At 44.9% G+C, this 27414-nt stretch overlaps 1 protein-coding gene across 2 annotated transcripts in view; it reads right to left on the bottom strand.

Moving 5' to 3' along the window:
* Positions 1–26576, bottom strand: part of DENND2B (DENN domain containing 2B) — a 76283-nt gene extending 49707 nt beyond the window's left edge. Inside the window, exons 1-2 of one of the 2 annotated variants that reach the window (XM_080815484.1) lie at positions 26545–26576; positions 1751–1855 (exon numbers count right to left, since the gene is read on the bottom strand). In XM_080815484.1, coding sequence (XP_080671610.1) covers positions 1751–1830 — 80 coding nt within the window. In that variant the 5' untranslated portion in view covers positions 1831–1855; positions 26545–26576. Of the gene's footprint in view, positions 1–1750; positions 1856–6740; positions 6834–26544 lie in introns of those variants that run through there. The other variant, XM_080815483.1, reaches the window with a different exon arrangement.
* Positions 26577–27414: the final 838 nt, after the last annotated feature.

The raw sequence follows: 27414 nt of genomic DNA, 5'->3' as shown, positions 1-27414 counted from the left end.
TTGAGCTGGGGTGCAAACCCTATGTAGGGAGGGTATATCTGGCAGCTGAGGGTGAAGAAACATGCCCGTGCTGCCTCATTAACAAAGAGAAAGGGAAACCTGCTCCAAGAGACCAAAACCCAGCAAAGAACAGAACTTCGGTGCTCAAATGAAAAGGCTTAGATTTCCTCCTCCTACCTACCATGACAATCAAAACTGGGCTATTAAACTATGGAAAGAACCTAGATGTCCATCAACAGATGAATGGATAAAGAAGATATGGCGCATACACACACACACACACACACACACACACACACACACACACAATGGAATACTATGCAGCCATCAAAAGAAATGAAACTTTACCATTTGTCATGACGTGGATGGAACTAGAAGGTATTATGCTAAGCGAAATAAGTCAATCGGAGAAAGACAACTATCATATGATATCCCTGATATGAGGAAGTGGAGATGCAACGTGGGGGATTTGGGAGGTAGGAAAAGAATAAATGAAACAAGATGGGATCAGGAGGGAGTCAAACCATAAAACACCCTTATCTCACAAAACAAACTGAGGGTTGCCGGAGGTAGGAGGGTAGGGAGAGGGTGGTTGGGTAATGGACGTTGGGGACGGTCTGTGCTATGGTGAGTGCTGTGAAGTGTGTAAACCTGGCGATTCACAGCCTGGACACCCAGAATGGAACTAGCCCTACCCCAACCTAAGTGGAGCATCCTCCTCACAGCTACCCATTCTAGAGGCTGAGGTCCTCAAAGCCAAATTTATCCCCCTTAGCGTCAGCAGAGGGGGTTAGGAAAGGTACATGGCTTTAATAAAAGAGCCCGGAGGTTATTCTAGGACATTAGCATCCAGACTTGAACCAAACTTGAGAAGCCCCGGTGAGAGCTGTATGTCAATCTCCCAGCTCTGGAAGCTTTTATCCATCATAGGAACGGAGCTAACATTTATTGAGAAGCTTTATGCCAGAAACTATGCTAGGCACTGACATATATTATCTCATTTAATCCTCACAGCAACTCTCCGTGAGGTACATACTAATATTATTATTTCATAGATGAGTATCCAAGATTTTGGAGGGCATAAGAAAATATCCTGAGATCTCACTATCTGGGGAGTAGTTAGAGCTTGGACTTGAAGCCAACTGTATATGATTTCAAAATCTGTGGTTTTTCTATCTAGAATTCTACATTCCACTTTATAAAGAAGAAGACCAAACCAAGAAAGTGAATTATAGCTTACACTGACTAAAATTCCCCAAGCTTCTTTGTTTACAGTCCAGCCTAAATTCCTGTAGAACCTAGACTTCTGCTTGCAACTTGTGCTAACATGCATAACTGTCTCCCCACCCTGATCCCCAGTGTGGTCAACATCCCTCACTACAGTGTAGCCTAGCTCAGGCACAGGCCCCAAGCTGTCCTCATCTTAAGGAAAAGGATATAGCCGGGAGAATGTCAGCTGCTTCTTTCTGGCTCCGTTCCTGGAGCTCTAGGCTCCTCCAACAGTACAAATCAAAGTCTGTAAAGGGTCCCTTTGCTCTCTCCTATGGACACTTATACAACTGGAAAATGGCATAGATATTAGAGATGGCTTTTGCTTCATAGTCAGCACGACTTGGGCCCAGGTCATTCACCTGGACAAGTGTCAGAGTCATGACGATAAGCATTTATATTTTGGACCCAAGACATTTGGCTGCCCCTTGATGCCACCCTCCAGTGAACCCCATTCTCCCAAGAGTGCTCCCCTACTCACCTGCTCAGAGTCCCCCGAGGGGCCTTAGTGCCTCCAGCTCCGTGGGTGATGCTGGAATTCTTGTTGGCAGTCATGGTCATTTCTGCTCTCTGCAAACCCAGAGCCCTGCAAAGAAGACAAAGCCTATTAGCCGAGTTTCTACAGGCAGCCAAAAGTACCTCAAACATTTCCAGATGACCTACAAAACTGCTAAGAGGGTTTCTGTGGCGGGTGGCAGGAACCACTTTCCCACATAGATTTAATTCCATGTGTTATAGCTTAAGAGCCTCAAGGGATCCCTCATCTGGTCTAGGCAATGAGTCTGTGAGCTAACACATAACTTATCACTTCACAGAAAATGACAAAACTCCATTACCATCCTACCTCTTCTCATTTCTTAAAGATTCCCAAACTTCTAGCATGCCATAGAGCTTTGGCAAATTCATCCTATTTGCATACCTCCTGAATAACTATTTATTCAATATTTTTCTTGAACCAACTTGAAACTAACTTGCTTGTCTTAAAGATTTAAACTCGTTCAATATAATTAATCATTTAGTCATTAAACAAATGTTTACTGAGCACCTATGTCCTAGGCACCACCATCCAACAAAGAATGAAACAAAGTCTCTGCCCTCAGGGAGATCACATCACAGGAAAAACAAACAATAAGCCTGCGCATGTCACATGTGTGTGATACATCACTGTACATTTATGTATAATATGTATGGTGATGATTAGTATGAAGAAGAAAATGAAGCAAGGTAGAGGGACAGTGAAGATCTGTTATTTGAAATAGAAGGTTCAGGGAGGAATATTCTAACAGAGTAACATTTGAGCGAACACCATAAAATTATGAGCTGTATTTTTTCTAATATTCATTAAAATTAAACTAACATACATTATGGCATTTAAGTACTGAAAAAGTGAAAAGGGTCCATTCATGTGCCATACAGAGTTAGCAAACATATCATTATTCTTTGGGGAACATTATTTTATGTTAAAATAATAAAAGAAGGAAAAATGTTAAAACTTAAGAATATATCCAGATTGGAAATGAATAAGTAGAATTATCTCTTATTTGCAGATGATATACTCATGTACAGAGAAAATCCAAAGGAGTCCATTAAAAACTCTTAAACTAATATATAAAGTCAGGCAAGTTTGCAGGATACAGAGTAATATTTTAAAAATCAATTTTCCGGGGCGCCTGGGTGGCTCAGCGGGCTAAGCCTCTGCCTTCGGCTCAGTTCATGGTCTCAGGGTCCTGGGATCGAGCTCCGCGTCTGGTTCTCTGCTCAGCGGGGAGCCTGTTTCCTCCTCTCTCTCTGCCTGCCTCTCTGCCTACTTGTGATCTCTCTCTCTGTGTCAAATAAATGAATAAAATCTTTAAAAAAAAATAAATAAAATAAAAATAAAAATCAATTTTCCTTCCAACTACTGGCAATGAAAAATCTGAAAATGAAATCAAGAAAAACAATTCCATTAATATGAGCAGAAAAAAATCTTAATATTTCTAAGAATACTTACAAAAATACTTGGGAATAAATTTAGCAAAAGAAATGTAAGCCTTGTATAGCACAAACTATAAAACATCATTGAAAGAAATTAAAGAAGACATAAATAAACAGACATCCCATGTTCATGGATCAGAAAATTCAAAATCGTTAAGATGGCAATATTCCCCCAATTGATTTATAAATTGAACAGAATATCCATCAACTGCAGAAACTGACAAACTGGTCCTAAAATTTTATGGCAATCCAAGGGATCCAGAACAGCCAAAGCGATCTTGAAAAAGAAGAATAAAGTTAGTGAACTCAGACTAATCCCAAAACATACTACAAAGCCACAGTAATCAAGACAGTGTATACAGACATAAGAATAAAAACAGAGATCAAGGGAATAAAACTGAGAGTCCAGAAATAAACCCAAACGTTCATGGTCAATTGGTTTTCAACAAGGATGCCAAGACTATTCAATAGGGAAAGAAGTCTTTTCAACCAATGATGCCAGGACAACTGGATATTCATATGCAAAAAATAAAGTAGGACCCTTACCTTATACCATACAAAAAATAAATAAATAAGTAAAAATGGATCTCCGACCTAAATGTAAGAGTAAAAAATTACAAAACCAAAGCCTAGAAGAAAACAGGGGTAAATCTTCGTAACATCAGATTAGGCAATGGTTTCTTAGATCTGATAACAAAAGGACCAGCAACAAAAAAAGACATAAACTGCATTATATCAAAATTAAAAATGTTTGTGCTATAAAAATGCCACCAAGAAATTGAAAAGACACCCATAAATGGGGGGAAATTATTTGCAAATCATATATCTGCTAAGGAGCTTGTATCCAGAATGTATAAAGAATTCTTTCAATTCAATAACAAAGACAAATAACCCAATTAAAAACTGGACAAAGGATTTGAAAAGGCATTTCTCCAAAGATATGAAATCGGCCAGTCAGCTGACGAAACAATCACCAGTCATCAGGGAAACAGAAATCCAAACTACAATGAAGTAGTATAACCTCACACCCACCGGGATGGCTATAATGAAACAGACAGATAAAAACAAAGGCTAGTAAGGCTGTGCAGATACTGGAACCTTCATTTATTGCTGGCGAGAATGTACAATGGTGCAGCCATTTTGGAAAACAGTTCAGCGTTCAGTAGAGTTGTACAGAGTAACCATATGACCTCGCATGATCCACTCCTATGTTTATATCCAAGAGAAATAAAAACACTGTGCCCACAAAATGCCTATACACAAATGTTCATAACAGCATTATTCATAATAGCCAAAGAGTAGAAACAATCTAAATGTCCATCAGTGTATGAAAGCATAAACCAAATGAGGTATATCCATACAATGGAACATTATTCAGACATAAAAAGGAATGAGAAGTAGTGATATACTCTAAAATATGCAAGAACCCTGGTGCCATTTTTACAAAATGTCCAAAATAGACAAATCTATAGAGACAAAAAGTAAATTAGTGGTTGCCTAGGTTGGGTTGAAAGTGGCAGAATAGGGAATGGCTGCAATGAGTATGGGTTTCTTTTTGAGGTGAAAAAAAAAGTACTGGAATTAGATCATGGTGATGGTTGCACAGCTCTGTGAATAAACTAAAAACAACTGAAATGTGCGAATTTTATAATATGTGAATTACATCTCAATATAGCTGTTAAAATAAAACCTAAGGGCAAAAAATATTTTTTTAAGTGCATTGGAGAGTGGATGTGAGAAAGAACCCAATTGATACACCAAGCATATTTCCAGTGTGAGTGTACACTCTGGCCTAGACTAACACCCCTTCATGGATGCTGAACAGCAGTTCTCACTCTGATTGGCATTCCCAAAATGAAGTGCACTGGGATGGGAAAGTTAAACAGATTTATTTACAGCCACTGAAAGACCTTATTCCTAGAGGCCATCTTACTTATTACCTTGGTGCAAATAAGTGATTGGTCTCAGTGACAAGAAAACCAAACCTAAGCCTCACTTTTATCCTTCACAAAGTAGAGAAAAGCTTTCTCTAGTTGTTGGGGGAGGAAAATCTTTATAAACCTAAGTACACAGCATGTTAGTGATGATGATGATGATGATGATGATGATGATGATGATGATGATAATGAGGATAAGCAGAAGTCAAGCCTGCCACCAGAGCCTCTGTGCACACCGGCTCTCATGAGATCTTCTTTATCTGCCCCAACCCAGTGCCAAATGAAGTGCTTGGCATATGGCTGTGTGTGCAACAGAAGGAGAAGAGAGGAAGCCTCTGGAAGCTTTCCCAGGCCGGCTCTCGGGGTCCTCAGGGAGCACAGTGCCCATGGTAACAATGGTCACAATAACCATCATAACCCATCAAAACAACACTAGACATGCTCTAGAAGCTCCAGGGCAAGTCCTCAGGGAAAGGGCAGAAGATCTGTGGAAAGACCAGAAACTGGAAGATATTAAAATAACATGATAAAAAATATATTCTTTCTTTCCCCGAATTTCCAATCTAAGGAGGGTGGGCCCACTGCTTTCATGTAGTTGAATATGAGAACACAGAGCCAACTTAGTAAGAAGGAAAAATACAGATGACTCTGACATTTGCTTGGGCCAAGAAGAAAAAGCCTGGGAAGAGGTAACCAAGAGAGGAGTGGATCAAAATTTCTACGAGGCCCATGGCAAGGATTCTTGATCACACTTCTGCAAGAGCACAGCTGCTATTCTCAAAAAAGTAGCTTGGAGTTCAGGAATGTTGGGCAGGCACCGCCAAAAACCCCAGACAGGCCCATTCTGTCAAAACAGAGATGCCAACTTGTCATCCTTCCTCCCACCTGGTCTCTCTAGGCCAGGTCTATGAGATCAGGGAATAATCTAGGGGCTTGAGAAACTAAGGACCAGGCTAACCCTTTAGACCTGAAGCTCAGACTTGCACACTGCGCATGGATGGCTTCCTGGAGGACACTGCTTCTTCCCAGGCCCTAACAGCAACTCCAGGCTCTCAGCTAGGCTTTCAGTCTGACATCTCTCAGCTAGCCTGGCTGCACAGAGAGAAGATACTCCCAGTAGAGGAAATACCCAATGAGAATGGAGCAGAGAAGGGGGCTGAGAGGCTGTTCCGTTAGTTCTCAGGCCCTTCGATGCAAAGTCCAGGCAGAAACTGCATGTCTAGAAAATGAAATTGTTCAGTTAGCATCTACCACCAGTCATGAGTAGCTCAAAAACCCAACTCTGACAAATTATAGACAACCATCTGAAGAGTCAGGACTATCCAGAAAAAGGACTATAATAAGGTACTCCTAAAATTGTTCTACAAACTCTGCATTGAGACGAGACAAAGAGACCACCAACCCAGGTACTTGAGGTGCAGTGGGAAGAACACCTGACTTGGGGTCAGATAACTAATTCCAACCCTGCCTCTACCAACTGGTAGTTAAGTGACATTGCACAAGTGAGTTTCAAAGACTCAACTTTCTCACTCTAAGAGCAATAATAATAACATGACCTACCTCATGTGATTGCCTGGCACACAGAAGCTTAATAAATGGTTTTTCTTCCAGGTCATGCTGCTCGAGGTATTTGGAAAACAACCAGTCCATTCCCGGCCTTGAGTCATCTTTAAACTCTCTGTTACTACTGTCATTCAATCCATTTGCTCTATGCAAGCACTGTGCAAAGGCACTAGGATATAAAAACATTCAGACACGGTCTCTGCCCTCGGAGGATATAACTATAAAGGGAGAAGAGTCAGGTAAAAAGTGGACCCCAGGAATGCCTCATAGGGAGGTGACATTTGAAGTAGGCCTTAACCTATTTGTTACCCATGGTAGAGGACCTCAGGAAAGGCAAAGGTACGTTTATTAAGACATGTTCCTAAATTCTTTCTGTAATAGCTGAAGTTATAAGCACTTCACATGTATTAAATCACTTCATCCTAGGAACAACCCTAAGAAGTAGATACTATTATTATTTACATGTTACCAAGGAAATCAAGGTACATAGCACTTAAACAGCTTGCCTCGAGTCACTAGGCTAGAAAGTGGCCCAGCAGGAATTTGAGCCAGGTAGCCTGCACCAGTGCCCCAGCTTGGAGCCAGGACTCTGTTACCTCTAATCATCTTCTAATTCAGCTCTCACTGTTCTCCAAGGTAGTGATGACCCAGGACAATTTTTCTAATCAGGAAATTTAGGTTCAGAGAGATTGAATGGCCCAAGATCACTCACCTAGTGAAGGAACAGGGCAGGAATGTGGGCACAGCTCTGTCTGACTCCACTATCTACCCACCCTCCTTCACATCAATGGGGCGCTTATTAAAAATAGAGTCCCAGGCCCCACCTCTACCACCTGAATGGAAATCTATAGGAATGGGGCCTAGGAATTTGCATTTTAAGCTAGTTTATATACCTGTAAGGGTGAAAGCTTGTGTCCTACTGCTTTCTGAGGACTTGGAAAGGTACAAAGGTCACTACTGACCATCTTCCTAAGTTTTCCCAGCTGCAAGCAAATAAAAGATGGATGTTCATTTAGTCCCTTATCCTCCTCCCACCCCTCAGCTTCTTCCACCCTGCACAAGAACCACCGACCTTCAATGACAGAGAGCAGGTCCAATATGAGGTCCGGTGAAAGCATTATCAATGTCTCCTCTAAACAGTTCCTCAATTTTCTGGTGCTCAATGCTGCTGTATCTCAGAGCAACTCTTCCTGCCACCCACCTCTGGTAGCTAACATCTGCCTTCTGCACTTTCTCCTCACTTTTGACTCCTAGGAGAAAGAGTTTATACCTGAAGACATTGCTAATGGTTTGTAAGAGCAAAAATAGGTCTCATCTGGCCTTCCTTTATTTTTAAGAAATTTGGATTAGTCACCAAACATTTTAAAAAGTGGGTAGGTACAAATAAAATACAAATAAAAAGTCAGACTGGCCTTTCTCTTGAAAAATTAGAAAATCTGATGTCACTGTCTGCATTTCTGTGTGGCCACAGCTGAATAGACTGAGTAAAACGGGCCCATTTAGATGCAGCAAGCTCTCTCCAACTTATGGCTGTCCCTCCCCACCCGGTGCCTGCCACTGGCCAGCTGACTCTCCATCAGCAGGTGAGTGCTGTAGCCCTAGACTAAGTCCCAGCAGGGGAGGGTTAAGAGGTACTGTACCAGGAACATGCTTCCAGTGGAGCAGCCACACGAAGTCTCTGGACAGCTGGGCCTACGTAGTGCAGGGAAGAGGAGGCTATTTCAGCGCAGGGCACCACCTCTGAGCCATTTGAACCCCCCCTTCCCATCTATTCTCCTCACTGCCACTGGAGGAAAGACCTCTGGAAGGCTCCTAGCTTTAGCCTGAGCCAGCCTTCATCTTGCAACTCTCTCTCTCCCACTCCTTCTTCCTATAATCCAATCCCATGACCACAAATGCTCTCCGGAAGGTCCAGAAAGAGATCCATCAGGTCAGGCTCTGAAGGGCACACCTTCCGAAGGATACCCAACCTCTAAGAATAAACCTTCCTATCCTAGACCAAAAAAAAATTCCCCCTTGTTTAGGTGATATTTCTAAATGTCTGTGTGATACTTTCCCATGGGCCTAACTGTGGACGTGATAAGACATCTTGCCCCTGAAGGAGGAGACATTTGAACCAGCATTTGGTGATGAGAAACAGATAGCAGCACTTGGATGGAAGAGTCCCATTCTGCTGGGGTTAAAGTTGCCCTGTAGAGGAAACACAGACCCTGCCAAGCACTCCGCTTTACTGGTCCAGGTAAGAAGTCAAGATATCCGACAAAGGAAACCTCTAAACCATATCAGAGAATTTCTGCTAACTGCATTCCACTAATTTCTTAAGCAATCTCCCCTGTGGAAGTGGCAGCCTGGAGGGAAGGAAGAGGTGGGAAAGGGAACAGAGCTCTATGTGTGCGCTGAGAACCTGGAGACTGCACAGCTCCGAACAGCTGTGGTCCGACCACCGTGAAGTCAGCACACCCACGCCCCCGGCCCAGGGAACACCTGCTCAGACCCTCCTTCCCTTCTTACTGACTCCCTCCTGCAACCTTTCATCATTGCAGGTCCTTGGCCAAGAAAAGGAATAGACCAGCAGCTCCCCCAGAGGGCGGCTTAGGTCTTTAATTTCCTCCTTCAAAAGTCCCAGCAAGCAACACTGGCACTACCAGCTTCCGGGAGGGTCATCACTAGAATGAGTTCCTTTTAACACCCAAACCAGAGTTCTCAAACGTGTGAGTGTTTGAGTCTTCCCTTCTCTCTGGCAGATGTCCTGGCCTTGGGCTAAGGTGGCAAGGGCTGTGTCTCCCTTTCCTGGCTCTGCCTGGACTAACAGCTCACGGGCTCAGCCTCTGCTGTTTGGGATTCCTAGGATGTTCAGCCACACCGCTCTCCTGCCATGCTGGCCCCTCTGTCCCCACCTGGCTGAGAAAGCTAGAGGGCAGTTTTAGCTAGCTCTTCCCTAGGTCCTCAACTTAATGTTAACTGACTTGTTAACTGATGACAAAAGAGGATCCCTAAAGAGTTGAAAGCAATGGTGATAAGGGGTCCTAGAAATTCCACACTGGCCGTATCCTTTAAAGTGCACTCCTTCTCTTCCCAAAGTCACAGCTGCTATAAAACTGTGAAAAGGGAGTTTTCCAACTGTGGCTGTCACCCAGTCAGACTGTCAATGGCAGGCCTTTTCCTCCTCCCATCCCCCAGCTGATTTTGTCCACCTTGGGGCTTTCAGTCATTCCTCTCACAACGGTCACTATTACCTTCTGGAACGGTGCTGCAGTAACAGGTTCTCATCCAACACACCCACAAGAAGAGGCTGTTCCTGGGAAACCTGCTTTCATCTCATTCATATGGGTTTCTCCTCCTTCATCCCCCTTCTCCTCCCCTCCATTCCCAATTCATTTCTCACTGCTTATCTGCGCACAACCTATCTTTGGCTCTGCTGTGCCTAAAAGCAAGGGTTTCTAAGGGAAAGTGGACAATGCGGGCTCGGAGGCTGGGTGGGTGGGCAATGGAAGCTTTAGAACGGGAGCCAGGAATGATTTTCTCCACTCTATTCCATGCTTCCCTCCAAAATGCCAGACCCTGTTTCTCTGTTACTATTTCTACATACCTTATACCTTGGAGCTTCTCCATTCCAGCCCCAGGTTCTGGGATTCTAGGTCCAGAAGGCCCTTCAAGCAAAAATGTCAAGGGGATTATGAGCCTGGTCAAGTGGAGAGGAACCGAGATCTGGTTTGTTTTTACAGGTCCCTTATGAGGCTGAAATCCTCTCAACCAGCCACGGGAAAAGATTTTTTTTTTCTGTTGTTGTTGAATAATAATCAGAAAAGAATTAAGCTCTTTCCATCTCTTCACTGTCCATTTATCACTCCCACATCCTCTTTCCCAACCCTCCTCTTCAAAGAGGCCTGTAAGTTTGGGTTTTCAACCTCAACCATTTTGTCCTTTTTCCTGCCAGATGGTCCTTCTCCACTTCAGTACAGATTGTGTGGAGGCTGAAAGCTAGGTTTAAATGTTTCCTGAAAGCCTGAAAAGGGGTGAGGGCTTGTGAAGCAATTCCAGGCCAAAGGAAATCTGGTGGCTTCCAAGATAGTTTTAAAAACCCAGACACAGTCTGCAAACTCAGCCTCTTAGCAAGCAGCTGAACCCAATTCTGCCAGGACAACGGAGCCTACTCTGTCCAATGACTTGGCAAATGTGGAAAAGGAAAGTAGAACAGAGGCTTGCCCCACAAGGAGCCCTGCTCCTGGGGGCTAACCACTGCCCTCTTTCACTTTGGTGAGAGAAGCCTATGGGTCCGTCATCATGATGCTGATTCAAAGGCTGCACCCCTACCTCATACCAGCACCTTTCTCCAGCCAGCCACAGCAGACTAGTTGCCATTTCCTGCACACACCAGGAATGTGCATCGGTTTTGTTCAACCGATTCCTTCTGTCTTGATGTCCTCCTCCCCCATTCTTTCTTAAATATTTGGTTCAAATGTCAACTTTCTGAAGTCTTTCCGGATCCTGAATGTTGACCACCTTCCCACCTCTCCCATGTTCTCCAATCTAGCTGAACTCAACCTGATTGATGGAAAGATGCCTCCCTGCTCTGAAAAACATACCATCCACAAGCCAACTTTCTCAGAAGGCAACTAGGAAATAGTAAGAGCCAAAGGGACTGGGCAAGTCTCAATATTGCCATTCTCCTATCTGTAGCATGGGGAGAAGACCCCACCTCTATAACGAGAATATGGAGACCAACTAGAAGCCATGTACAAAAAACGGAGGGTACTCAGAACCAAGAGGAACACATCTGAGGTCTCTAGGCAATGGGTTACCTTTCCCCCAACTCTCAGCCTTCAAATTTTTTCCTTGTCCTTATTCTTCTAGCTGATTTTGCTTCCCATTTCACTGAGAAAATGGAAACTAACACAACACACCCTCAATAAACTACCACTGGCGTTAGTGCAGATCTTGTCACTTCTCTGCTGAAAACCTTGAAAGGGCTCCCAATCACTCCAAGTAAAAGCCAAAGTCTTTACAATGACTCACAAGGCCCTGATCAGCTGAGGCCCCATGATTTCTTTGACCTAACTTCAACTACTCTTCCCCTTACTCTTTCCAACCAGTTGCACTGTCCCCTTATTACTTCCTCAAACATATGAGGCACAGTGCTACCTCAGGGCCTTCATACCTGCCGTGCCCTGTAACTAGGGCACACCCTTGAGAAAGCCTGCTCCCTCTTCCTCCAGGACTTTGGTCAGATGCCACCTTCTTAGTGAGGACTTCCCTGACCACATTGTAAAAAATTAGTATTAACAAAATTCTTACCAAAAAGCCTTCCTCAAGGCGCCTGGCTAGCTCAGTCAGTAGAATGTGCAACTCTTGATCTGGGCTTGTGAGTTTGAGTCCCATGCCAGGTGTGAAGATTACTTAAAAATAAAATCTTAAAAAAACAAACAAACAAACAAACAAACAAACAAAAAACACGGGCAGCGGAGTGGCTCAGTGGGTTAAGCATCAGACTCTTGATTTCAACTCAGGTCATGATCTCAGGGTCATGAGACTGAGCCCCACATGAAGCCCTCCATCAGGCTCCACACTCATGCAGGGAGTCTGCTTGAGATTCTTTCTCTCCCTCTCCTACTCCCCATTCCCCTCCAGTGCTCTCTTGTATGAGTGCTCTCTCTCTTTCTCAAATAAATAAATAAATCTTTAAAAAAACCCAGAAAAACAAAAAACCTTCCTCCTTCCTGCTGCCCCTCAGCACTCCTATTCCCCACTTTCTGGTCTATTTTTCTCCATATCATTTATGGTCTACTTTTCTTTCCCACTCATTATGTTTATATAAGCTAAGGATTTGTGTGTGTGTGTGCTTTTAAAGATTTTATTTATTTATTTGACAGACAGAGATCACAAGCAGGCAGAGAGGCAGGCAGAGAGAGAGAGGAGGAAGCAGGCTCCCTGCTGAGCAGAGAGCCTGATGCGGGACTTGATCCCAGGACCCTGAGATCATGATCTGAGCCGAAGGCAGAGGCTTAACCCACTGACCCACCCAGGCACCCAGGATTTTTGTGTTTTGTTCACAGCTGTATCATCAGTGGCTACACAACAGCTCCTCAGTAAATATTTTTTGAATGACAAAACATTTGCCACCAGTTTAGAGTGACCCTCCCTGGGCAGGGTTAACAGCTTTGGGCTCTGTTATCCAGGCCCATCTTCCAACCCCACCAGTCTTCCCAGTTCAGTCTGACCTACCTGCAAAAATCATACCCACTCAGAAAACTCAAAAGGGGACAGTCTTCTGACCGGCCAAAAGATTCAGCCCATGGGTGGCTTCAGCCCAAAAACTCACCTGAAATTGCTCTCTGCAAAGATTACAATGATTTCCCAATTGTAAAATGCAAGCGTCCTTTCTGTGGATCTTAAAGAATTACAGGACCTTCCTTTTCTGATGTCTACTGTTTTGGATACAACTCATCAGCCCTGTCTGAGGCACTGTAATGTAGTTAACTCTCAATCAGGAATATACTCGCTAGGGGATTCACAATCTGCTCACAAGATCTTTATGCTCATCAAAAGAGGAAACAGGTTGAGGAAGGATGGGAAATACTGTCAGAAAGGCAGAGCAAAGGGACAGGTGTGGGCATCCAAGGCTTTCATTCATTTACTTCTTCGAACCCCTTGAGAACATCTTCCCAGCCAAGCCCCCATGCTACTATGCTTTACTCTTGCCCCTGAGCAGCAAGCCATCCTGCCCCAGTTAGACTGAAAAGGATTTGGTACAATGTAATAAGAACTGTGAAAGCAGTATGAACACAGAGCTCTGGGAGCAAGGAGAAAGACACCTAATCAGGTGGACAGAATGGATTTCAGGGAGGGCTTCCGGAGGAGACAGGGAGTGACACTGGGCTGAGTCTTGCAGGCCTTGGGAAAGATAAAGAAGGCAGAAGAGAAACACTGAAAGCAGAAGAAAAACCACAAGCAAAAGCCAAGGAGGCAGACGTTGGAGTAGGCTGAGATTTCTTGAACAGGACTCAAAAAATGATAACCTAAGGAAAAACACTGATAAATTCAGCTACATTAAATAAGAACTCTGTTCATTTTATGTTTTTTTAAGATTTTATTTATTTATTTGATAGAGAGACAGCAAGAAACACAAGCAGAGGGAGTGGGAGAGGGAGAAGCAGTCTTCCTAGCGGAGTAGAGAGATGTGGGGCTCGATCCCAGGACTCCAGGATCATGACCTGAGCCGAAGACAGACGCTTAAGGACTGAACGACCCAGGCACCCCAAGAACTCTGTTCATTTTTAAAATGCCATTTAGAGAGTAAGAAAGGGACCTACACGGTGGGTACACAGGTTACAGGGCTCAGCAGATCTGGGAACATCAGATATACAAAGTTATCAAGAAGAAACAAAGTCACTCTCATACTACAGATCTTGGCCAGATCTATAGGGCTGAATTTCCTTTGGAGAACAGCCCTTTCTCAATTTTGGAAGGTAGTAGAAGAAAGTACACATATACTGTCAGGCTCTGCTGGCTCCATGCATGCATTTATCTCATGTTTTTTGAAGATTTTATTTATTTATTTAACAGAGAGAAACAGAGCACAAGTTGGGGGAGGGTTAAGGGGAGAGGGAGAAGCAGACTCCCCGCAGAGCAGGAAGCCTGACCTTTGGCTCAATCCTAGGACCCTGAGATCAAGACCTGAGCGCAAGTCAGACACTTAACTGACTGAGCCACCCAGGCACCCCATGCATTTATCTCATTTAACCTAGCTGTCAGTATTTCTATTTTATGGATGAAGACTAAGGCTCAGGTTAAGAAATTTGCCCAGGGTTTCACAGTAAGTGGCAGACACCGGAGTCTAGAGAGTTTGGCACTGAGTTCTATAACTGATACCAGAGCAGGTCTGTCCCTTGGTATTTGTCATCTCTTGTGGCAGGAAGCCATCCTCCATTCCAAGTATACCCCTGCAGCCCAGCTCTATCTGGATAGAGTTAGAAAAGGATATTAGCAGAGGTCCCACATATGGGCCCCCTCAAACTCTTGGTGTTAAAACCTCATTTTTCTTTAAGCCATTTAGCTCAGAGGGCCTGGAATCAACACAAAATAAATATCAGAAATGCTCCTCTAGTGCTGCTCTTTAGACCTTTTCTCTTCATCATTCTTCCCCACCTAGAGGTGGAGACATGGAAGCTCTCACAAACACAGACCCTGGTCAAAGAAAGGCCTTCCCCTAAAAATGCAGTCACACTGGAGCAGAGACGGCAGGTATGGGGACTCTGTCCACCTACCTGTCCAATTTCTTTCAGAGTCATGATGGGGACAGAATTTGCCTCTTTTTCCTCCTTTAAACAAAGCAAGTGCTACTTGTCGATTGCAGGTCTGTGGTTCTCAAACTGTGCTGTGGGACCTTAGAGCCCTGCAATGAACTCACAGGGGTGCTGCAAAATATTTTAATTCTTTGAGGGAAACAGAGCAGTATTTAACACTTGTTGGACACCCCACAAGTTCACACTTTTAACATCAGATTGCACTACATTCTTTACAGTGATGTCATTTCTTTGTGAAACTGGGTTATCAGCAATTACAGTGACAAAAAGCAAGTACCCTATGCAAAGCAATATAGAACAGGAAATGAGGATGGCAATACTCACTCTGATTCCAAGATATCTTTTTTTTTTTACTATAGTAAAATGTTGCATTTCAAGTGTACAACATAGTGATTCTACAAGTTCCTACAGTATGCTATGTTCATTGCAAGCATAGCCTCCATCTGTCCCCATACAAAGAAGTGAGATGTTGTATAGGGCCCAGTCCGTCCCATTAGTTAGTAACTGTGATTATTTAAGAATGAAATACAAATATTTTTCCTTTCAATTTATGTGTGTAATTTTTTTCAAATGACTACTCAGTTGTTAGGATATAAGCTCTTACTACATGGTTTAGACCTAAATGCTTCACAAATGAAACTCAGGTGTTTCTTTTGGCCTATGGACACTGTGAAAAACATTACTGAAACGCTAAGGGCCCAGGAACTGAGAAAGTCTGGGAAGCTCGGCAGCAGGCGTTTTTACATCTCTGCATCAAGGAGCCAAGGAGTTCCCAGGGCAGGCCCAACCCGGTCCCAGAAGGAGGCAGGCAGCACTCAGGTCTATGGAGGGCACACTCGGGCACACAGCGGCTGACAGAACAGCTGCCCCCCACCCCCACCCCATGCCTGAAGAGAAGTGGCTGCACACCAGCTCCCTCTCAGCTAAGAGCCAGGGCACATCGGTGCCAGCTTCACCCCAGGCTCCCAGGATCTCCTCTGAACTCCCTCCCTAAAAACCTCTATTCAGTACTGACCTCGTGAACAAAACCCAAAGCCAGCCCAGAAGCCAGCCAGGCCGGCAGGGGACTTCCACACATGCTCGGACTTGGGCAATGTCCACAAACCAAACCATTAATCCACAGAGAGAGGGAGCAATGGGAATCTGAGTGAGGGCTTCCACTGACAGACAGCCCATCCACAGAAAGGCCAGCTGGGCTTTCTGGGTGAAGATTTGCATGAAAATAACTCCTCTGTTCCCAAGGAGTCTCCTGCCTGCTCTACTCCCTCCCTCCATTCTTCCCTGAAGTCATAATCCTCAGTTGGTGACATCACTGCAGTTGATACAATAGCTAACCATGGTGATGTCACAAGACTCAACTTTTGTCATTTGAGGTGGGGGGTTGGGATATAGAATGGGACAAAGGTCTGGAACAGAATAAAGTTACAGAACTGGAATTTGCTTTTTCATGCTAATTTCCCTGGAAATGAAGAGCAGTGACTCAGAAAAGGAAAGGCAAACCGCTGGGGGCAAGGTTGTATGCAGACCGTCAGTATCAACTGGAGAACGGTAGGGGTGAGGGGTGAAGGCAGAAAGGAGACAAAAGAAAGGAGTTTTCACTTTTAGGATTAGCCAGCCAAATATGAAGATTTCTCAGTCTGGCCAAGTCCAGGACCTTCTCTTCCCATCACCCGTCGCCCGGGGCCCAGAGCAAGCAGAGAAAAGTGGAAATGCAGAAAGGTTCCAGGATGGAATGATCTCTGGAACTTAATGTTTGGGATACTGTGTTGAGTGCTGGACTCCATGCTGTCAAAGGGACAGACTCAGTTTGGACTGAATCCTGAGGATAGCGACCAGGATGGAGGGGGCACTCAGAGGCATGTCACGGGAGAAATGACTAAAGGAATGGAGAATGTTTACCCTGGAGAAGACAAGACTGGGATGGAGGAAGCGGGTAATTGCCTTGAGAATTCTGAAAGGCTCTCATGTGAAAAAGGGATTATATGTGTTTTCTATGGCCCCCAAAGAGACCTCAGACATGAGAAGATCTAGAATGGACAAAATGAGGGAGAATTTTTTATTCCTAAATTCCAATTAAAGACTATAAGTTCTTTCTAATTCCCAATTTCTTCATTGAGACTATGCTCTTGAGGACAAGGACTGTCTTGTTCATTGTAGTATATCCCAGAACTTAGGGTAAATAGCACACAGTAGGTGTTTATTAATAGTTGTCAAATAAATGAACAAATGAAGCTATACGCAATGGTCTGCTGAAGTTGTGGTGTTCACAGGGGCTCACTCTTTCAAAGGGTATTTTTTTTAATCCATGCCACTCAATAAAGATGCTGGGGAATAACAGAAGTGAATGAGGTAGAAAAGGTTAGTCTATTTCCCCTTTCCCCCTGCTTTGTAGTTTAGCACAGAGGACATGTAAGTTCCCTTCCCTATTGAGATTCCTTGGTTTTAGAGTTGACTAAAAAAATTGAAACTGGGAGGAAAGAGGACCCCAAAAGCCACAGATGAACCCTACCTACCACCTCTACTGCTAATAAGCTTAGAAATCTAGACTGAGCTCAGGCTGCCTTCGGAGCTAGGGAGAGGCCTCATGCAGAGACAACAGTGTGCTGGACCAGACCAGACCAGACCAGAGCAACTGGCTGGGTATTTATTTATTTTATTTTATTTTATTTTATTTATTTGACAGAGAGAAAGAGATCACAAGAAGGCAGAGAGGCAGGCAGAGAGAGAGGAGGAAGCAGACTCTCCGCTGAATAGAGAGCCTGATGCGGGGCTCGACCCCAGGACCCTGGGATCATGACCTGAGCCAAAGGCAGAGGCTTAACCCACTGAGCCACCCAGGCGCCCCTGGCTGGGTATTTATTAAAGCGCCCCCATCCCCACCACCACCAGACAAAGTAGGCTCCTGTCTGAACCCAGGCTCCCTTAGCCCAGCAGTAGGTAAGTATGGTCCAGCTAGGTAACATGAGGTATTTTCAGATGCCTTCACTTCTCTTAAGGAGCTTATAATTTCCCCATCGACCTTGGGCATTTATCCTGCTAGAGGACATCTGAATGACAACATAGTTATTACAGACCGATTTTCAAAGAAATAATTCCAAGATCATCTTTGTCTAGTTTGTGCTAGGGCTGTAGGCTTTGTTCCAACTGCTAAAGGCAAGAGAGTTATAACTACAGGTAATGAAGCAGATTATTTAACAATCATGATACACAGACTCACGATATACCAAACATTCTCCTTTTCAAAGTAGTCCTTAGGGGCTTGAATGTTTATTCCAATACATTCTCAAAACATTTCTGAAACTCCCATTTGGAAACTTCCCTCAGAGGCTTTGGAACATGATCTGAATTTTCTCTGAAGGAAAATCTGCATTCTTCAAGGGTGCTAACTCATTCAGAGCCATATGACCAAAAAAACCCCATGAACTAGAGAAAACCATCTTAGGTCAGAATAAACAGTAACTGCCAGTGTACTGGAGAAACTTCAAGGGGGATGTGTATGGAAACTGCCCCAAATCTCCACTTTTTAGAGTACAGCAGTTGTTTACTTGGAGGTGCCAGAGACCTGTGACTATCTAATTAACCCCAAGAAGTTCCCTGGGAAGTTTTTAAGAACATAAGTTTCTGTCTACTGTTTTAGGGTTTTCCTTTTAGGGGGTTCACAAGCTACTCCACAGACTCATATTAAGAGTCCTTATCCTAAAATCTTCTGCACAGCAAAGGAAAGCCAACAAAACAAAGAGGCAACCCACGGAATGGGAGAAGATATTCACAAAAACTACAGACAAAGGGCTGATATCCACAATCTATAAAGAACTCCTCAAACTCAACATTCAAAAAACAGATAGTCACATCAAAAAATGGGCAGAAGACATGAACAGACACTTCCCCAAGGAAGACATACACACACATGAAAAAATGTTCATCGTCATTAGCCATCAGGGAGATTCAAATCAAAACCACATTGAGGTACCACCTTACACCAGTTAGAATGGCCAAAATTAACAAGACAGGAAACAACAAGTGTTGGAGAGAATGTGGAGAAAGGGGAACCCTCTTACACTGTTGGCGGGAATGCAAGTTGGTGCAGCCAATTTGGTAAAGAGTGTGGAGATTCCTCAAGAAATTAAAAATAGAGCTACCCTATGACCCTGCAATTGCACTACTGGGTATTTACCCCAAAGATAGAGATGTAGTGAAAAGAAGGGCCATCTGTACCCCAATGTTCACAGCAGCAATGGCCACAATCACCAAACTGGAAAGAGCCAAGATGCCCTTCAAAAGATGAATAGATAAAGAAGATATGGTCCATACATACAATGGAATATTACGCCTCCATCAGAAAGGATGAAAACCCAGCTTTTGTATCAACGTGGACAGGACTGGAGATTATGTTGAGTGAAATAAGTCAAGAAGAGAAAGTCAATTATCATACGGTCTCACTTACCTATGGAGCATAAGGAATAACATGGAGGACATTAGAAGGAAAGGAAAAGTGAATTGGGGGAAATCGGTGGGAGGAGATGAAGTGTGAGAGACTGTGGACTCTGAGAAACAAACTGAGGGTTTGGGGGGGTGGTTGGGGGATGGGTGAGCCTGGTGGTGGGTATTAAGGAGGGCATGTATTGCATGGAGTACTGGGTGTGGTGCATAAACCATGAATCTTGGAACACTGAAAAAAACAATTTTTTAAAGATTTTATTTATATATTAATTGTCAGAGAGAGTGAGCGTGTGCACACACAAGCAAGTAGAGTGGCAGGCAGAGGTGGAGAGAGAAGCAGGCTCCCTGCTGAGCAAGGAGCCCGATACAGGACTCAATCCCAGGACCCTAGGATCATAACCTGAGCCAAAGGCAGCAACTTAACGGACTGAGACACTCAGGCGTCCTAAATACTGAAAAAGCTTTAAAAAAAAAAAAAAAAAAAAGAGTCCTTATCCAGGGGCGCCTGGGTGGCTCAGTGGGTTAAAGCCTCTGCCTTCGGTTCAGGTCATGATCTCAGTGTCCTGGGATGGAGCCCCGCATCTGGCTCTCTGCTCAGCAGGGAGCCTACTTCCCTCTCTCTCTCTGCCTGCCTCTCTGCCTACTTGTAATCTCTGTCTGTCAAATAAATAAATAGAATTAAAAAAAAAAAAAAGAGTCCTTATCCTAACCTCATAAACGCAAAGATCATTCTGAATGGAGGTCTACAGAGCTCAGCAGATATCAATGCTGGGCACAAAGAGAGATGACTTGCAACAAAGTACCCTGCTCTCCTGAGTCCTTGCAGCGCCATGGTTCAAACTCACTTCAGGGTGAAAATTAAGAGAAAGAAACCCAATTTAAAATGGAGTCAGGAGGCCAGAAGTGGGAGCCATCACAACTGCAGACCCAACGGAAGTCTATACTACTTTAGCTACTTTCCTGTCCCAGGAGGAGGAAAGAAGCTTTTCTCCTCCCCCAGCAACAGCCCAGCCAGTAAGAGGCTGTCACAATTCAGCCAATAAAAAGCCACTACATTCTGAAACCCCCAGTTGACTCCAACGGGCTTTTTGTCTATAGCAGTCCTGCCCAACTTCCCCTTTCCCTCAAGAAAAGAACATCCCGGCTCTTGGATAGCTCAGTCTGTGAAGCCTCCAACTCTTGATTACAGCTCAAGTCATGATCTCCGGGTTGTGAGATGGAGCTGGGCATGGAGACTACTTAAGATTCTCTCTCCCTCTCCCTCTGCCCTTCCCCCGTCACACAGACCCCCACCCCCCTGCACACTCTCACACTCTCTCTCTCTCTCCAAAAAAAAAATGTTCCTCTCCTTTGTTCTTTGCAATTGCCCATGGTTTTGCCATACCTTGCTTGTCTTGAACTGCAATTCTCTGTATTCCTGAATAAACCTCATTTGCTGGTAAGGTAAGTTTTATCTTTAAGGTTGACGATCCACCATCTACAAACTACTATACTTCACAGGACTTCAGGAGTGTCAGAAATGGTTTCCAGGAATGTTAAAGACTCACAAATGCCAAGGGTCCTGGGACTCAAATGTGACATTTTCTAATGTGGTTTATAAACTGGTGCCGGAGACAGTTCCCAAAGAGGAATCAGATCCACCTTTAGGCAGCCACACTCATTTATGTGTAAGTGCAGATATAAAGGGCAAGCGATGGCCCCAGCGTTTACTCTCTCCCCTTTCCCTAAGTGCCCAGTCTTCTTAAGGGAAGCACAGGGAATACGGCTCCTGCATCCTTCTGGGCCAGCCAGCAAGCTCATCAAGCAGCTCTCACATACTAACAACCACCCAAGTCACATCTGACTCATGCCATTGCTCTTTGTAATGAGGTATGACATGCGTCTAATCTCTTGTATATTTTCATACATGTAGCCTACAATTAGGCATTTTTGAGGGATGTAGCTGACTAGTGGTTCTGCTCAGTGACCTATAATTATGCACACAGGCATCAGGGCCCATCCAGGCAGCTATTAGGCTGGAGGCACTCCAAGCTCAGGCCTCATGGAGGAGGCTGCTTGGCTCTAAGGATGTGCAGAGAATACTAGTTAACACCAGGCTTCAGAAGGGCCACACTGCTCTTCCTTGGCTGCACATGGAGATACCCCTCCTCCATCCCCTTCACCCTTCTTCCCTATCTACTGCCTGGCTCAGCACAGCTCATCCCAAGCCTATGCATCAGTACCCTCACGGGCCCAATGCCCACAAAAAGGACCACCTTCTTGGACACAGTCTCCATTATCAAGGCAATGGTGATGTAAATCAATTTCTAAAATTCCCCACAAATTTCTCACCTGAGCAAAAATAGGTCACATCCACCAGCCCACAGATTCCTGCAGTCACTGCTGGGCAGCTGGGCTCTTGGAGTTGACACAGGCCTCTTCTCTGACCCAGCCTCTCTACCACCGGCTCAAGTGGTCTCACTGCTCCTCAGGGCCCGAGAGAGTAATTCTCCCCCATGCAAATGTCCACCACCCTGCTTAACACTACTTCCCTGACTAGGAAGGAAGAACTGGTTAGCCCGAAGAATCTGCTTCTAGTGACTATTCATATATACATTTGGCTCCAATAAAAACTGGTTTCTTGATTCATTAATGACAGCTAAAATCCCAATTCTAAATATAATCAAAGATGTGGCCCAAAGCAGCCATGAAGTACAATTGTGGCCCCACAGTTGTGGGGCATACACATTAAGTACGAGCCCAATATCTAAACCACAATTACCGTGCAAGTTTCCCTTCTTCTCCAGCATTGGCCCCATAGTACTGTGGAGTGCTTTATACTACCCAAAACCACTTTCACATGTTATCTCAGTGGAACCTACCAAACAAGCCTCAGAGCTTGAATGCAATAGGTACTTTCTCCATTTTTTTTTAGTAGTCTCTACACCCAACGTGGGACTTAAACTCACGACCCCAAGATCAAGAGTCACATGCTCTACAGACAAAGCCAGCCAGGCACCAGTATTTTCTCCATTTTACAAGGAGACTGAGGAGCAGGGAGGCTGGTCTTGCCCCAAGGTCACCCAAGCAGTAAGTGCAGAAGGAGGTCTAGAACTCCTTTGTAGCTGTGTGACCTCAGTTCTTCATATGGCAACAGTTAATACTGTAGCTGCCTCACAGGGCTTTTTGTAAGGATAAATGGACTCATGTATGAAAATTACCTGGAATGGAATCTGGTCCACAGTAAAGACTATGTTGCTTTGTTATGTTACTTTATCGATGTTGCTGTATCAGTATTATCAGCAGCACCACTAGAATCCCCAATTCCAAATCTAGAGCTCTTTCCTCCCTATCCCGCTATGGCTTCACACAGATCACTTAGGAAGCGGTGTCATCTAACCCTGACTGAGTTCAGACCCAATCTTTATAATTTGCTCATGGAACTTAGAACTCGCTGGCTCTCTATCTTACCAGTCCTCAAACTTCTCCGTATTTTTGTGTGCACACACATGCATCACCTTTTCCACAAATCTGACTCTCTAGTCTCGGGGCCTCTGACGTCACTTATGCTGGGTGAGCCACCACTCTGTGGCTCACCCTGCCTGCAGTGCCCAACTTTGGCTTGCATCCAAGTCCTCATTCGTTCGCTTCCTTCCTTCAACAATCATTTACTGAGCACCTGCTCTTTATGAAGCACAGTACAAGGTCCTGGGGGAAATGTCCTTGCTCTCCAGACACAGCGAACGAGAAGTTCAATGGAGTGGGATGCACAAGGGGATGACAGCACAGAGGTCCCGGAAAATACTTGGTCTCAAGGCAGCACCACAGAGTTCAGAGAAGGCAATGCCGACATGAGTTTTAGAGAGTGACCAAAGTTTTCTAGGCAGACAAGGGGACAGAAGGGCATTCTGAGAGGAGAGAACAGTATTTACACAGAGATACGAATCAGAATCATACAGAGTACGATAATATCATAATGTCAGCATGGTAGGGCTGTGTTTGTGTATGTGCGTGTGAGAGAGACAGAGACAGAACAAGCTATGAGAGAGGACAATGTGAGAGGGTGAACCCATACTGCCTGGGAGTGGGAGGCAGCTGGGACAAACATCAAATCTGCCTTTCCAGGATCTGAGGGGCAATCTCGACTCCCTGGGGATGCTCACAGTGTACCAAATCTCAATACAAAATCCTTTAACAACTGTTTTCTCTCTCTTTCTGTCTCTCCTTCTAAAGAAGAGCTGTTTATCCCTATCTTCATTTCTGCCCTGCTCTGAGCCCTGAGTTTTAGTGCCAGTGCTTTTACACAAATCCAGTTTCACGTCCTGAGTGAAATATAATTTCATTGGAATGTAATTCTGAAATGATCTCATTGAAAAAGCACATCCAGCAAAGGCCATGAGCAAACTCTGGGCCAGCCCATTCACACCCAGAGCCAAGGAGATTGCAGACCCCTTTCCCTTAAATGGAGAACATGCCTGGGGCCCAAAACAAAGCACACCAGCTGCCCATGGACATTATCCTGCCCACAGCCAGCCTGCCTGCTTGCAGACTGAGGCCTGGGCCTGGAGAAGCAATGGATACGAGATACTCCGCACTATGCAAGGACAGACTCAAGAGAGCATCCAAGCAAACGGGTCTCACCACACTGATGTTTCCTCCGTCCCTCAGGAGGGCTCTTGCTCCAGGCCATGAAACACCAGCTCAAACTATTAACACTCCCCTCTTCTCAGACAGAATGTCCAGGAGCCAAGCTGCTAGGGACCGTCCCCACAGTGACCTGCCTTCCCTAACTCAAAAACTCTGCTGCTATCTGATGCTACTGAGAGCCTCAGAAATTAGGGTATTTGACTCTGAAACCAGATGTCAAAGCCAGGTCTAGCCTAGTGCAGCAGAGCTGAGATACAGTGGAACTGGGGAAGAAACAATGTACTCTGATGGGACTTTCAGAACTCTTAGCTGAAAAATCTCCAAGTTAAGATCTTTGGAAAATATGTCCTTACTCCAAATCTGTACTCCCCCTCTCCCACTCCATGAATCCTCATAAAATGGACCAGTAGGAGAAAAAAAAAAAAAAAAAAACTAATGGCTTGCAGGATCTACAGGAACTCTCTGTACTATCTTTACAACTTTTGTGTAAATCTATAACTATTCTAAAATAAAAAAGGGTATTAAAATAAATGGCTTGTCATGGTTTCCTCTATAAGGAATAATGGAAAAGAGTGATCTTGGATATAAACTCCAGCTTTGCCTTTACTAGCTGGGAGTTACCCAACCTCCCGAAATTTTGGTTTCCTCCTCAATTAAATGGAAATGACAGTTCCCACCGTGAAGTGTGGTCATGCAGGTGAAGCGAGGCATTGCGCAAAAAGAATTTACCGCCGCCTGAGGTGCTTTCCTTCCGGGCAGGAACGGTTTCTCAGTGCAGTCAGCCTTCACCTGGGGTTGGGTGGGAGGCCCTGCCTCCCCTCCACAGTCAGACCTGTCTCTATGAGTTACAGCCTCTTCCAAATCCAGCATCACACTTTAAGCCCATAGTAATCGCCCAAAGGGCTGACGGCTGCCCCACAGCGAGTTCCAACTAGTGAAAGCACACCACTGGAAACAGGTTCTTCTCCTTCCTGCTTTCCTTCTTCCAGGAGGATCCAACGTCACCATTAGGAGCTAGATTCCTGAGGCTCACAGAGGTCAACCACAAGGAAAGGCAGAAGTTGAGGGGGTTGGGCTTCAGTATAATTAGCTTTCCATGGTGGGGTGTGGGCAGGAAAGAAGTGTGTTCTCAAAGTTACCACGAAAGATTCCTCACCCTCAGCAGCACCACACCACCCACCATGACCAGCCACCACCACCCACTACTATCCACCACCGTTCACCACCCCCACCCCCCAACACCTCTCCCTTGTACCTTGCTCCCCACCTTGGCTGGCCACCCCAGGAAGCTGGGCTGATAAACTACAAATCCACCAAGCCAATGCACAGAGTAAGTTCCCCAAAGCCAGGAGATAAGCCTCAGCGCTGGGCATGAAGTCACCCCCAAAAGCCCTGGTGCCAGACTCTCGAGCCTCAGCCACCCTGACTCTTGGCTTCATGATGTGTTCTCTAGTTTTTCCCCTAGGAAGACTGAGGTAAGTGGACAGGACCCCATCCTGGTCTTGTGAGTGGATGGGCTAGAGGCCAAGGAAAGAATCAGGTGAAGAAAGGTATGGCTCTAATGTCACGTTATCTCTGCAAATCACTCACAAGAATATCAGATCCTTTAAAAACTCTCCTAAACCAAAGCAGAAGTTCAATCTCACCCTGAAAATTTAGTGTCCAAATAAGGGAGCAGTCAGTGCTAGAACAGCTAGCCTGTTCCAACTTGGAAAAGCCCTGTGAGAGAAGCAGTTCCCAGGCTTAAGATTCCAGTGACAGGTTGTAACCCCTCGTCGCACTAATGGGCACATTCTAGTGGCTAATTTCTCTGACCTTCCAGATGGCTGGATTGGGGACACACCCCAGCTGAGGCCAAAGGACCTTAGTTCCTGGCAGGGAGCATGCAGAAACTCAGCAGCCCAGCTGAGCCAGATAACAGCACCAGCTCCAGCAGCTTCAAGGACGCGTTTTGGGAAGCAGAGCCCAGGAAGAAGATGTCCTTGGAGCCATTTCTTATTTAACCAAATAAAAGCCAAATATAGCCAAATATTAAGAGGCTAACTATGTCATCTTCTGTGCAATTTTTCTCTAGCTTATCACCTCGCACTAAATAAATGTGAAGTATTACTATTATCATTACTAGTTTCCCTTTATTCTTCCATGTCCAGTCCTCTCTGCTCATAAATGACAGACTAAGCATCCTAGAACATCAATATCACTATGTCCTTCCTCTGGACTCCTTAACTGCCAGTCATACCAGACCTAGATTCCTCCAGGTTCTCCTGAACCCTGCCAAAGGCTACCAACCTATCATACTTCTCTCTTCTTCCTCTCTCCCCTTCAACCATCCCACATCATACCACCACACCATCCATTCCCCTCCACACAAAGACACCCAGACCTGCACAGAGACACACATACAAATACACTTCTCTCTCCAGGCAGAATACCTCCTGCTGCAAACATGTCCATTTCTGCCTCCATGTCTTTGTGCTCAAACCACTTCCAGCCTGGAGTACTTTCCTTCCTCTCTGCTTATCATCCAAATCCTATCCAAACTTCAAGGCCCAGTCTAACATCCCTCACGAGCTTGGGTTGGGAAACCGCTCAATCCACAAACAATGACCATGCAGTTCCTCTGTGCCAGGCAGGAGGCCAGACACTGAGGATACAGTACGAAAAACAACACAGCCCTCCATGCTGTTAACTGGTGGGAGGGGCTTCAGCATCAACCTCCCTGCCCACTTGAACTGTGCAGGTAGGGAAGTCAACAACCAAACCTCACTGACAACTTGTTGTGATAATTGTGGGGGAGGAGACGGGGGTGAGAGATGAAGTCCAGTTCCATAATGTCTTCATGCCTCCTCCTTAAGCCTCTCCACGAAGCCAGCCAGGCTTGGTGGTCTAGAACATAGTTTATTATAAGAACCAGCATTCTCTCTGACCACTTGGAGGAGTACTACCTCTTGTTTTGGAGTTTTATCAGCTTCAGAGGTGGACTGAATCCTACCCCATTCAATAACAGCCCTAGTCAACTACCCCACTTAAACCAGGGAATGGAGAGAAGGTGACCAAGTCTCGTCAAGAGCTCCCAGACTGCACCACCGTGACTACACGGTTGATAGAGGTCACATGGGAGGCAAGCCCTTGCAGCCACTCCAGGGTAATGTGCAATCCTCAGACCCTGACAGTAACTCTATTCCTCTCTCTCCCATTCAAGAAAGGCTATCAGTATATAAGTCAGACTGCTATTATTATAGGGATAATATTACAGACTTCTAAATTAAAAAATGGGTAACCCATGCACATGTACCTTGAAC

Source organism: Martes martes (assembly GCF_963455335.1).
Source record: "Martes martes genome assembly, chromosome: 10".
Taxonomy (NCBI): domain Eukaryota; kingdom Metazoa; phylum Chordata; class Mammalia; order Carnivora; family Mustelidae; genus Martes; species Martes martes.
This window is presented reverse-complemented; position numbering and strand designations above follow the sequence as displayed.